Below are 12,681 nucleotides of genomic sequence, written 5' to 3' on the forward strand. Positions count from 1 at the left end.
GATGACTGCAGTCATGAAATTAAGAGATGCTTGCTCCTTGGAAGAAAATGACAAACCTAGACAGTGTATTACAAAGCAGAAACATCACTTTGCTGACAAACATCCATATAGTCAAAGCTATGGTTTTTCCAGTAGTCATGCATGGATGTGAGAATTGGACCATAAAGAAGGCTGAGCACTGAAGAATTGATGCTTTCGAATTATTGTGCTGGAGAACTCTTGAGAGTCCCTTGGACAGCAAGGAGATCAAACCAGTCAACCCTAAAGGAAACCAACCCTGAATATTCATTGGAAGCACTGATGCTGAGGCTCCAATACTTTGGCCACCTGATGCGAACAGCCAACTCATTGGAAAAGACGCTGATGATGGGAAAGATTGAGGACAGAAAGAGAAGGGGGAAACAGCGGATAAGATGGTTGGATGGCATCACTGACTCAATGGACACAAATCTGAGCAAATTCTGGGAGACAGTTAAAGACAGGGAAGCCTGGCATTCTGTAGTCTATGGGGTCACAAAAAGCCGGACATGACTTAAATGACTGAACAACAATAACAGAAAACTTCCTAATACCATACACAAAAATAAACTCAAAATGGATTAAAGACCTAAATGTACGGCCAGAAACTATAAAACTCTTACAGGAAAACATGGGCAGAACACACTTTGACATAAATCACAGCAATATCCTTTTTGACCTAGAGTAATAGAAATGAAAACAAAAATAAACAAGTGGGTCCTATTAAACTTAAAAGCTTTTGCACAGCAAAGGAAACTATAAACAAGATGAAAAAACAACCCTTAGAATGGGAGAAAATAATTGCAAATGAAACAACTGACAAAGGCTCCAAAATCTACAAACAGCTCATGCAACTCAATAACAGAAAAAACAAACAACCCAATGAAAAAATGGGCAGAAGAGCCATACAGACATTTCTCCACAGAAGACATACAGATGGCCAACAAATACACAAAAAGATGATCAACATCACTCATTACTAGAGAAATGCAAATCAAAACTACAATGAAGTTATCACCTCACACTGGTCAGAAAGAACATCATCAAAAAAGTCTACAAACAATAAATGCTGGAGAGGGTGTGGAGAAAAAGGAAAACTCTTGCACTGTTGGTGGGAATGCAAACTGATACAACCACTATGGAGAATAGTGTGGAGATTCCTTAAAAAACTAGGAATAAAACTACCATGCATGCATGCGTACAAAGTCACTTCAGTCATGTCCAACTCTTTGCAACCCTATGGACTGTAGCCTGCCAGGCTCCTCTGTCCATGGGGATTCTCCACACAAGAATACCAGAGTGGGTTGCCATGGTCTCCTCCAGGGGATCTTCCTGACCCAGGGATCAAACCCACATCTCTCGTATCTCCTGCACTGGCAGGCAGGTTCTTTAAAACTAGCACCACCTGGGAAGCCCAAACTACGTATGACCCAGCAATTCCACTACTGGGCATATACCCTGAGGAAACCATAACTGAAAAAGATACACGTACCCCAGTGTTCATTGCAGCACTATTTACAATAGCTAGGTAGGATAAGGAACCAACCTAGATGTCCACTGACAGATGAATGGATAAAGAAGCTGTGCTACATATAAACAATGGAATATTACACAGCCATAAAAAGGAACTCATCTGAGTCAGTTGTCGTGAGGTAGATGAATCTATAGCCTGCTATACAGAGTGAAGTAAGTCAGAAAGAGAAAAACAAATACAGTATATTAACATATATATATGGAACTATAAAAATGGTACTGATGAATCCTTTTGCAGGACAGAATACAGACACAGATGAAGAGAACAGACTTGACACAGTCTGGGGAAGGAGAGGGTAGGTGAATTGAGACAGTAGTACTGAAACATACACATTACTATGTATAAAACAGGTAGCTAATGGGAAGTTGCCATATAACACAGGGAGCTCAACTCTGTACTCGGGGACAACCTAGAGGGGTGGGATGAGATGGGGAATGGGAGAGGTTCAAGAGGGAGGGGACATATGTATACTTTTGGCTGATTCACTTTGTTGTATGACAGAAACCAACACAACATTTTGAAGCCATTATCCTCCAATTAAAAATAAATTAAAAAAAAAAAAGATAACAGTGGCAACAGTCACTGCAGACAATTCTTGCCAGAGACATGTGTGTGAAGGGAAGCAAGTGTGTGGAGCAGTAGGGAGGATGTGGAACTGAGGTTTTGTTTTGCTTTTAAAAAAGGAGAAATAACAGGATGTTTGTTTGCTGATGGGAAAGATCCACAGGGAAGGCTGGATCACAGGAGCCCTATCTTGGGTGACAAGAGCCCTCCACCTCGCCTTCTGGTCTCTGGCTGCACATTCCAGCTCATCTGCTGGATCTAACCACATGATGCTCATGTGCTGGTGTCCTTCAGGCCCCAAGTTCTGCTCTTGTCTCTCCTTGCCCCCCTCCTCCAGATCTCCACAGCTTCAAATGCCTCTGCACCTTGACATCTTTGTCTCCCCTTCAAACCTCTCCTCAGAAATGCAGATGCCAAGATTTCTACCGAGTGTCCCCAGTCTCCCACACTAACCCAGCCCCAGGCCCTGCTCCCACCTCTTTCCCACATCTGTCTTTTGAATAGGAGAGGGCTTCCTGTCAAAGTTCTCCAGCCCCTTCACATACTTCTGCCTAGCCTCACACATTACCAGCCCAACTGGCTAATGAGGAGCAACACCAGTACAAAAATCAGCAAAATCTGGATCACTCTGACTTTGAGATCCATGGCTTCTACTACATACACTGCTCCCAAAGGAAGTTCCTACAGTTACTTTATTTCCAACATGTATCATAAAATCTTTAATTAGTCTTCAGCTATTACATTTAAGTCAGCAAGAGAAAGTATTACTTTACGATAATAAATATTAATATGAGAAAAAAGTCTAGCAAAGTGGTTTATTTACACGTTATTGCTGGGAAAAGTCCTTTAAACAAGACAGTGCAGAGAAAACACCTTAGAGCTAAGTATCAGCTTCTCAGATTCCTCACAGCAGCTTTAGTACATCTCATTTTTATGGCTTCTATATAGTCATATGTTCAGGCTTTCAAAGAGCTTCTACTTCAGGATGACAGTAACTCTTCAGTGTTTATTTTTATTTCCAAGTTTGTGATTTTTAAGAGGCTACTTTAGGACTGTGAATTGTTTCACTGTCTTTTCACTTTCTCGCTTTAGTTCTTCAATATGGGCATCGAGGCGCTCTAGAATGTGATGAGACCTCAGTTCTTCCTCTTCCAAAAATCTTGTGGCTATTGAACCAAGAGGAGACAGAGGCAAGGGACACTAGAAGAGAAACAAATTTTGACATATGTAAGTTGAACAGTATATTTCTAAGATATAGTATTCATGACTTTTCTAAGTACCAATATCAAAAGGGGGATATTTTCCTCTGACAAGATATTGTTTTTATCCTAATCATGATAACAGTAAAAAAAAAAAAAAAAAAAAGGTTCCACAAAAATTACACAGATCTCTTCCTTTCTGACACAGTTATGTAAGTGTGAAGCGTCATATATTACTTACTCATTTGAAGACTTCCAGAGCCTTCTATACCCTAGAAGAGATATACTTAATGCCTATTTATTTCAAACTTACTTATAAAAATCTGAATGTTACTTTTTAAAGCATAGAAAATCTACCTGTAATAAATTAGATACCAGTTAAAAATCAATATTTTCCTTCCTCCAAAATTTGAGTCTACAGCCCCTTGTCTGAAATCACTGGTTTCAGAATTTAGATGTACCATATTTAGTTGATCCTTATCTGCAGTAGTTATTTTCTATAATGTCATCTCAAACACCAAATTAATGAATATTGAAACACTGCTCTTATGGGAAACATAAACACATACACACAAACTTCACATAGATTATAATCCTAACTCCTAAGAATAACTCACCAGGTAGATTCTGTTTGCTTTATTTCACAAAAAACAAGGTTCACAGTGTTTAGTGACTTGCCCGAGGCCACCCCATTAATGGGTGCCAAAGTTGGGGTTCAAACCCTGTTCAAGCCCAGCATCTGAGCTTCGTGCACTCTACTGCCCCTGAGTGGCTCTATCTTCTGGGCATCTCAGCACAAGAGTTGAAACAAGAGGATAACGTACCACCTTGACTGACCTTAGCTGGAAACATGCAAGTCCAGTGACTCACATTTTATCCAGCTCTGCCATGTTCATGAATGACAGTGCTTATGAGTGGAAGTGCTTATGAGTTCTGCTTACAGGTAACAAATAGTTCAGCAAGTAGATGAATTCACAAATATAGAATACATGACCTATGAGGAGTCTGAGGTAGCATCCCATAATCAAACACATTGGTATTTCTGACATAAAATGTTAAGTGGGATCAATCAACATTTTATCACATCATATCAGTTCAGGCCAGGTCAGGTCTTAGTGTCAAACTTAGAAAGTTAGTCATCAGGTCTTTTTTGGATTTCAGAATTACATATATAGTGCATATATTTCAACAACTAAAAGAGAACTCCTATGGACTTGTTGGCACATTAAAAAGTCAAAAATACTGAACTTTCACAGGTACAGGATCACAGGGTGATGAGAATGAACGGCTAGAGGTGAGCGCTTCAGCACAGAAGGCAAAAACAAGGGTGGAGAGGAGTCCTCACATCTGCTGCAGGAACAAGGGGCCAGCCTTGTTGAAGGGCAGCGTCTGCCACCAGGGCCCCGTGGGGCGGCACCCAGCCTATGGTCCATAACAGACACAGCAGATGCCATGAATTCCTCTGCCTCAACTCACTCTTTCCCTTTCCAGCCATTCCTTTTCTCCTTCCCCACTGTCTATGCCCCAGGACTGTCTTGGCAGGTAGAGATATTCCTTGAACCAATCATTTCCAATACAAAGGTGACCCTCTCTGAAAAAAGGCAGGAAGGGAATTTTAAATTTTGACTAAAAATAAATGAATCCCTATAACTTATATTTAAAAAGACACATTTTAAAAAGTACTAGTGGCTGAAGTCTTCACAAGCAAAATCTTAGGACAGAAATATATGAGAATAACAAAGGGCACTTAAGAGTGAGAAGCAGTAAGGAGACAAAAAGAAAAAAAAAAACAAACCCTCTGCCTTAAAATAAAAAAACAAAATCAAACTAAACACACTTAATAAACTAGTAAGATCAAAAAGTTTCCATACCGAAGATGTAAAGTCTTCTGGGTCATTTATGCTCTCAGAGATAGTGTCAGAAAAGTTGGTTTCATTTGTATCTAGCATTGAAGGAAGAGACTGAGTTTTGCACAGAAAGTTTGATGGCAGAGAGACAGTGGAGCAGCAAGAGCTAATCTGATGGCTCTGGGGGCTGAAGCCCCGGGACAGGGACACAGGCTCTATGCTCTCCGATGCTTGTCCTTGCGGAGAATGAAAACCTGCTTTGTAGGGCTCAGCCTTCATCCCATCATGCCTGTGCTGGCCATGGGCTGGCCTGGATAGCAGATTGGAAAATAAAGCAGATAAACACTGTAGTAGTTTTCCTCCTTTAAAACAGACTTATTGTTGGAACTTCAATAAAAATACAGTACCAGACTAAGGAGAAGGCTATAATTTACAAAATCAGCAGCCTGGTCAGACCAGGCATTCTTTTCATCACCCTGGCCCCAAATATCCAACCCCCATGACCACGTCCCTGCCCCCACAGACTTACACAACAGCAAGGAAGACAAGTGTGCTATCTGGGTGCCCTACTGAGGTTGATGGTAGGACAGAGGGAAGCAATGTGCATACAGAAATCCCTTATCTTTACCTGGGGGTGAGGTGGGAGTGGCAGAGAGGGTGTCAGCAAAGGTTCCTGGTAGGAAAACATGTAAGAGCTGAAGCCGGGTGGTTTTTCATTGAATACTGATGTTTTAGGTAACAGTCTATTGTTAGTTCACCAAAAATACAAAAGAAGCTTTTTATAAAAAGCTAACTTCCACTTCTTACGGGCCAAGTGAAGCTAGAGAGGTGGGAAGCAGCATGACAAAACTCAGGGGAATTAGGCTGTTATTCTCACCTACATCTAGAAGTTTGCATGAAAGTGATATATAACCCCCTGCATTTTTTAACCTAACAGCTTTACTTGTACATACTGTGCTTCAAAATTAAACATAGGGTCCTTTGATAAAGATTTAATTTCTATAAATTGGAAATTATTCTCAAAGAAATGAGCACTACATAATAAAGATATATATTTTAAATAAACTATGAAGAAAATTTACTTGAACTCTGTATTCTTGAACTCAGGTACTCTGCTGTGTGTTGGTTTAAAGATCCTGTCCCGGTTGTTTTTGCATATCTGAGTAGAAATCTCCAGCTGACCTTTGGTATCCATCAAATCTTTCTGTAGTTGTTGATTTTCAGATACTAATTTATTTAATGCCTCAATATAATTTTCATGGAGGTCTGCTAGTGAAATCTCTTTTGCCTAATAAAAAAGAACAGAGGCACTTAATTTGTAAAAGAATACTTGTGATCTGTGATACTGCTGGTTGAAAATTACTTTTAGCTGTGACTAGTTAATCTATGGTTTTACTTAGGAAAAAGTATAGATCTGGTTTTGGCTCCTTAAAAAAAAAAGGGTGTATTTCTTAGTTAATGGGGTAGGAGCACAATGGGCTTCCCTAATGTGTGAAGGAATATCCAAGGAGCTGGAGGAAGGCTGGAACTAGGATGGAAGAAAGCTACAAATGAGAATCAAAAACAGACAAAAACAAAGAAAATAGTAACCATGAATTCTTCTTTAAGAAAGAGAAAGCTGAGCTTAGTGAAATAAATCAGACGGAGAAATACAAAGACTATATGTTATCACTTATATGTGGAAAACAAAAAATAAAACAAATGGATATTACAAAACAGAAACAGACTCACAGACACAGAACGGTTACCAATGGGGAGAGGGAAGGTGGTTGCGGCTAGACAGGGGTAGGGGATTAAGAGGCACAAACTACTATGTATAAAATAAATAAGCTACAAGGATATATTATACAGCAGACAATATAGCCATTATTTTATAATAACTTTAAACAGTACAATCTATAAAAATATTGAACAACTATGTTGTACACTTTGATATAATATTGTAACTATGCAATTATACAACTATAGTTTAACTTAAAAAAAAAAGATGGAAACAGAAGGTTGAATGGCCCCATAATACCTATGGAAGAAAATCAAGAGACCTATTTCAAAGAAAGAAATCTGAACATAAGGTTCTGAAAAGGAATTCTGCCTGGCATGGACAACTTTTAAATAAATAACTCTCTGGTCTTAAAGACTTTTACATAATGTTGTACCTATTCTGGTATGTCAGATTGATTTCGACATGATAAGTCAGTATTCAAAAAGGATAAGGTAGGAATTACTACTCTGATATGGTCTGAATTCTGTCATTATAAATTCTATTGCTCTTCAATTCTAGGTATTTCCTAGTAATATAGCACCTAAAAAAACAGAAGTCTGGACCATTTTTTTCTAATGACAAAATATTTTCATTAGCATTCTGAAAAATTATGGTGTCTTCTTTGGAATTTAATACGATGTTTAGCTTGCTCTTTTCTATAAAGAATTTTTTGAAAATAAGCTGGTCAAGTAGTTTGACAAACACAATTTACCTAACAAAAAAATAAAGCTTAAAATACAACCATTTAACTATGTGTACTAGTAGTGAGAATAAGTTATAAAATCTTTCAGTAAGTTGTTGACAGATAAAATCTCAAAAATAAAAAATCTGCAGGATATAGGAGTTAAACTACGAACTACTAGTGACTTTTATTTTCACTGTGGTAAATAATTTATCAGAGCTATTGCTTTCATTACAAAGCTAATTAGATACTTTTATTAAAAGTTATTTAGCCAAAATTATTCATTTGTAAAAGTAATATCAACTTCCCAGGATGGTAAATGCAAAATGGAACTTTTTAATAACTGTTCTTAATACATACATCATGTTTACACTGTAACTTCAAAATCAGAGGAAGTATAAACTGCTGACATGATTCTCAACAGCCAGAGTTTCAAATCTGATGTTATTAAAGATATCTTTTAGAAGAAGATAATGTTTGCTTTTTCCAGGCAGGCATCATTTAAATTTTTCTCAAATTTACTATTTTATTAACAACAACTACAAATGAATGAATGTGAAAGGTAATATAAAAAGTGCATGGCAAGTACACACCTGGCTGTGTGAAGAAAGACCATCATTACCACTGTTAGAGGCTTCAGGAGAAATCAAGCTGAACAGATTCTCTGGTCATAGTCTAGATTAAGCACCTCTGAGACTTCCCAACTCTTAAATATGAACAGATAATCACACTACATAAGATAAAAGTCTCAATCAGCTATTTCCAAATCCTGAGCAGTGACAGACTTTATGTTCTTGGGCTCCAAAATCACTGCAGATGATGACTGCAGCCATGAAATTAAAAGACGCTTGCTCTTTGGAAGAAAAGCTATGACCAACCAAGACAGCATATCAAAAAGCAGAGAATTCCTTTGCCAACAAAAGTTCATCTAGCCAAAGCTATGGTTTTTCCAGAAGTCATGCACAGATGTGAGAGTTGGACCATAAAGAAACCTGAGCACCAAAGAAATGATGCTTTTGAACTGTGGTGTTGGCGACTCTTGAGAGTCCTCTGGACTGCAAGGAGATCCAACCAGTCAACTGTAAAGGAAATCAGTCCTGAATATTCACTGGAAGGACTGTTGCTGAAGCTGAAGCTCCAATACTTTGACCACCTGATATGAAGAACTGACTCACTGGAAAAGACCCTGGGAAAGATGCTGGGAAAGACTGAAGGCAGGAGGAGAAGGGACGACAGAGGATGAGATGGTTGGATGGCGTCACTGACTCAATGGACATGACTTTGAGCAAGCTCTGGGAATTGGTGATGGACAGGGAAGACTGGTGTGCTGCAGTCCATGGGGTTGCATCGAGTCAGTCACAACTGAATTGAACTGAAATCCTGAGCCTTTTGAAGACTCTGTGGTGCAAATCAGGCTGTTGGTTTTCTCCACCACTAGCTTAGTATTGCTTATCAAGGTGTATAAAGTTATTTTCCTTCCTTCCATCTATGCATCCTTCCTCTCTTCTTTCCTTCTTTCCATCCACCTTCCCCCTTACAAAATATTTAGCTGTTGTCTCCTCTACTACTTTTTCTTCCTTGTATGTTTGCTTTAAAAAACAAAGTCCTTTCACTTTAGTTTTAGAGGGATTTGGCGAGGGAGCATATGTTCATCTGCCATATTAAATGACGGCATAACATTTCCTAGTAAAGAAAATCATGAAACCATCCTTCTGCAAACTAACATTTACATTTTTTCAAAATTGTGGATACTGCAAACAATACTGAAATGACCATTTTCATGCATTTACTTCTCCAGGATGGGTTCTTTGGGAATGCAAACTGATGACAAAAGGAGAATAATTCAGCAATGACAACCACAATCAGAAATGCACATGACTCAGGACTTTATAGACTGCATGTATTTACATTTGGTTTAATGGACATTGCTAAACTGCCCTCCAGAATAGCTGTCAATTTACTTTCTCATTAACAGATCACTAAAGAGCCTGTTGCTCTATATCCCTGCCAACACTGGTTATATCAGTTTTTAAAAAATCATTGTCAAGCCAATAAACAAAAGAATATTTATTTTTGATTATTAAAGGGATGTAACTGCTTTTCTTCTTTGCTGAATTTCTGTATTACTTCTATGATTATCTATTTATGGACTGTGTAGATCACAACAAACTGTGGAAAATCCTTCAAGAGATAAGAATACCAGATCACCTTACCTGCCCCCTGAGAAATCTGTATGCAGGTCAAGAAGCAACAGTTAGAACCGGACATGGGACAACAAACTGGTTCCAAATTGGGAAAGGAGTATGTCAAAGCTATATATCGTCACCCTGCTTATTTAACTTATATGCAGAGTACATCATGAGAAATGCTGGGCTGGATGAAGTACAAGGTAGAATAAATATTGCTGAGAGAAATATCAATAACCTCAGATATGCAGATGACACCACCCTTATGACAGAAAGTGAAGAAGAACAAACAAGCCTCTTGATGAAAGTTAAAGAGCAGAGTGAAAAAGTTGGCTTAAAACTCAACATTCAAAAAACTAAGATCATGGCATCCAGTCCCATCACTTCATGGGAAATAGATGGGGAAACAATGGAAACAGTGAGAGACTTCATTTTCTTGGGCTCCAAAATCACTGCAGATGGTGACTGCAGCCATGAAATTAAAATACACCTGCTCCTTGGAAGAAAAGCTATGACCAGCCTAGATAGCATATTAAAAAGCAGAGACATTACTTTTCTGACAAAGGTCCATGTAGTCAAAGCTATGGTTTTTCCAATAGTTGTGTATGGATGTGAGAGTTGGACTATAAAGAAAGCTGAGCACCGAAGAATTGATGCTTTTGAACTGTGGTGTTGGAGAAGACTCTTGAGAGTCCCTTGGACTGCAAGGAGAGCCAACCAGTCCATCCTAAAGGAGATCACTCCTGGGTGTTCATTGGAAGGACTGATGCTGAAGCTGAAGCTCCAATACTTTGGCCACCTCATTCGAAGAAATGACTCATCTGAAAAGACTCCGACGCTGGGAAAGATTGAGGGCAGGAGGAGAAAGGGACGACAGATGATGAGATGGTGGGATGGCATCACCGACTCGATGCACATTAGTTTGAGCCAGCTCTGGGAACTGGCAATAGACAGGGAAGCCTGCCCTGCTGCAGTCCATGGGGTCTCAAAGTTGGACACGACTGAGTGACTGAACTGTACTGAACTGAACCTATTTTCCTACTAGATCCCAATGATTATGTTATCTTTATAAGGCCTTATATATTAATATTTTATATTAACCTTTTGTCTGTTAACAGATTGTTTTCCTCTAGTCTATCAGTCTTTTAAATGGGGTCTTTTGTAGTCCAGAAATTTTATATTTTTATGTTGTAGAATTCTTTATGTTGTAAAATTCTTTGTGATTTCAAGATGCTAAGAGTGTCTCACCCTCTCAAAAGATTATAAAAATGGTTTCCTGTATTTCCCTTTAGCTGAAATAAAGTATTCGTGTAGTGTTTTGCATGTTCTTCCACCCCAGCCTCCACAATCCTTGAGAGTGAAACTAAACCTACTTAGGAGCCAACAGGGACATTGTATAACCATGAATTTTTGGAGGCATATACTCTCCAGAAAAACAGAAAAAAAGAATTTCTAAAATCTCTGGGCATTTGACCTGTATCAAGAAAAGAGGGTAAGAAACAGATGGGTCATTTTGCAAAAATAACAATTTTATAACAAAATAGTTTAAAGAGCACTTATACAGTTGGTAACTTTCTGTTAGCTAATCCTGTTCTCTGGTTTCATAGAAGCTTGTTTACATTTCTTATCCTCCCTACTGGATTACCCTCAATTTTGTAAAGACAAGAATCTTATTCATCCTTGTATCTACTACACTGTCTACTAAATACTTTCAGCATAAAAGATTCTAGAATATTTGATTAAATGAAGTGTATTTTCTCTAATGGCTCAGAAGGTAAAGAATCTGCCTACAATGCAGGTGATACAGGTTTGATCTCTGAGCTGGGAAGATCCCCTGGAGAAGGGAATGGCTACCCACTCCAATATTTTTGCCTGGAGAATCCTATGGACAGAGGAGCCTAAAGGGCTATAGTCTGGGGGTCACAGAGTCAGATACAACTGAGCGACTAACACTTTCACTTAACACTTTTACCTTGTAGAAATATATTTAAAACAAAAATACTTAAAAGATGACATACTTTATAATGAAAAGACTGTGAAAATAGTAATTACAGTAATAATAACAGTGTTAAGTATTTATTATATACCACCTGTATGCAGGTCAGGAAGCAACAGTTAGAACTGGGCATGGAACAACAGACTGGTTCTAAATAGGAAAAGGAGTAGGTCAAGGCTGTATATTGCCACCCTGCTTATTTAACTTATATGCAGAGCACACCATGAGAAACGCTGGGCTGGAAGAAGCACAAGTTGGAATCAAGATTGCCAGAAGAAATATCAATAACTTCAGATATACAGATGACACCACCCTTATGGCAGAAAGTGAAGAGGAACTAAATGGCCTCTTGATCAAAGTGAAAGAGGAGAGTGAAAAAGTTGGCTTAAAGCTTAACATTCAGAAAACTATGATCATGGCATCTGGTCCCATCACCTCATGGGAAATAGATAGGGAGACAGTGGAAACAGTGTCAGACTTTATTTTTTGGGGGTCAAAAATCATTGCAGATGGAGATTGCAGCCATGAAATTAAAAGACGCTTACTCCTTGGAAGGAAAGTTATGACCAACCTAGATAGCATATTAAAAAGCAGAGACATTACTTTGCCAACAAAGGTCCATCTGGTCAAGCCTATGGTTTTTCCAGTGGTCATGTATGGATGTGAGAGTTGGACTGTGAAGAAAGCTGAGCACCAAAGAATTGATGCTTTTGAATTGTGGTGTTGGAGAAGACTCTTGAGGGTCCCTTGAACTGCAAGGAGAGCCAACCAGTCCATCCTAAAAGAGATCAGTCCTGGGTGTTCATTGGAAGGACTGATGCTGAAGCTGAAACTCCAGTACTTTGGCCCCCTCATGCGAAGAATTGACTCATTGGAAAAGACCCTGATGCTGG

General features: G+C 38.7%; 1 protein-coding gene across 9 annotated transcripts in view; it reads right to left on the bottom strand.

Annotated features, from left to right (window-relative positions):
• Window positions 1-2,912: 2,912 nt before the first annotated feature.
• Window positions 2,913-12,681, bottom strand: part of CEP63 (centrosomal protein 63) — a 77,449-nt gene continuing 67,680 nt past the window's right edge. For 7 of the 9 annotated variants that reach the window (XM_065942200.1, XM_065942195.1, XM_065942194.1 and 4 more), the window contains 2 exons: window positions 6,245-6,450; window positions 5,013-5,472 (listed from right to left, as the gene is read on the bottom strand). In XM_065942200.1, coding sequence (XP_065798272.1) covers window positions 5,028-5,472; window positions 6,245-6,450 — 651 coding nt within the window. In that variant the 3' untranslated portion in view covers window positions 5,013-5,027. Of the gene's footprint in view, window positions 3,317-5,012; window positions 5,473-6,244; window positions 6,451-12,681 lie in introns of those variants that run through there. The other 2 variants (XM_065942196.1, XM_065942197.1) reach the window with 2 other exon arrangements.

This window comes from Muntiacus reevesi, chromosome 8 (assembly GCF_963930625.1).
Source record: "Muntiacus reevesi chromosome 8, mMunRee1.1, whole genome shotgun sequence".
Classification (NCBI taxonomy): domain Eukaryota; kingdom Metazoa; phylum Chordata; class Mammalia; order Artiodactyla; family Cervidae; genus Muntiacus; species Muntiacus reevesi.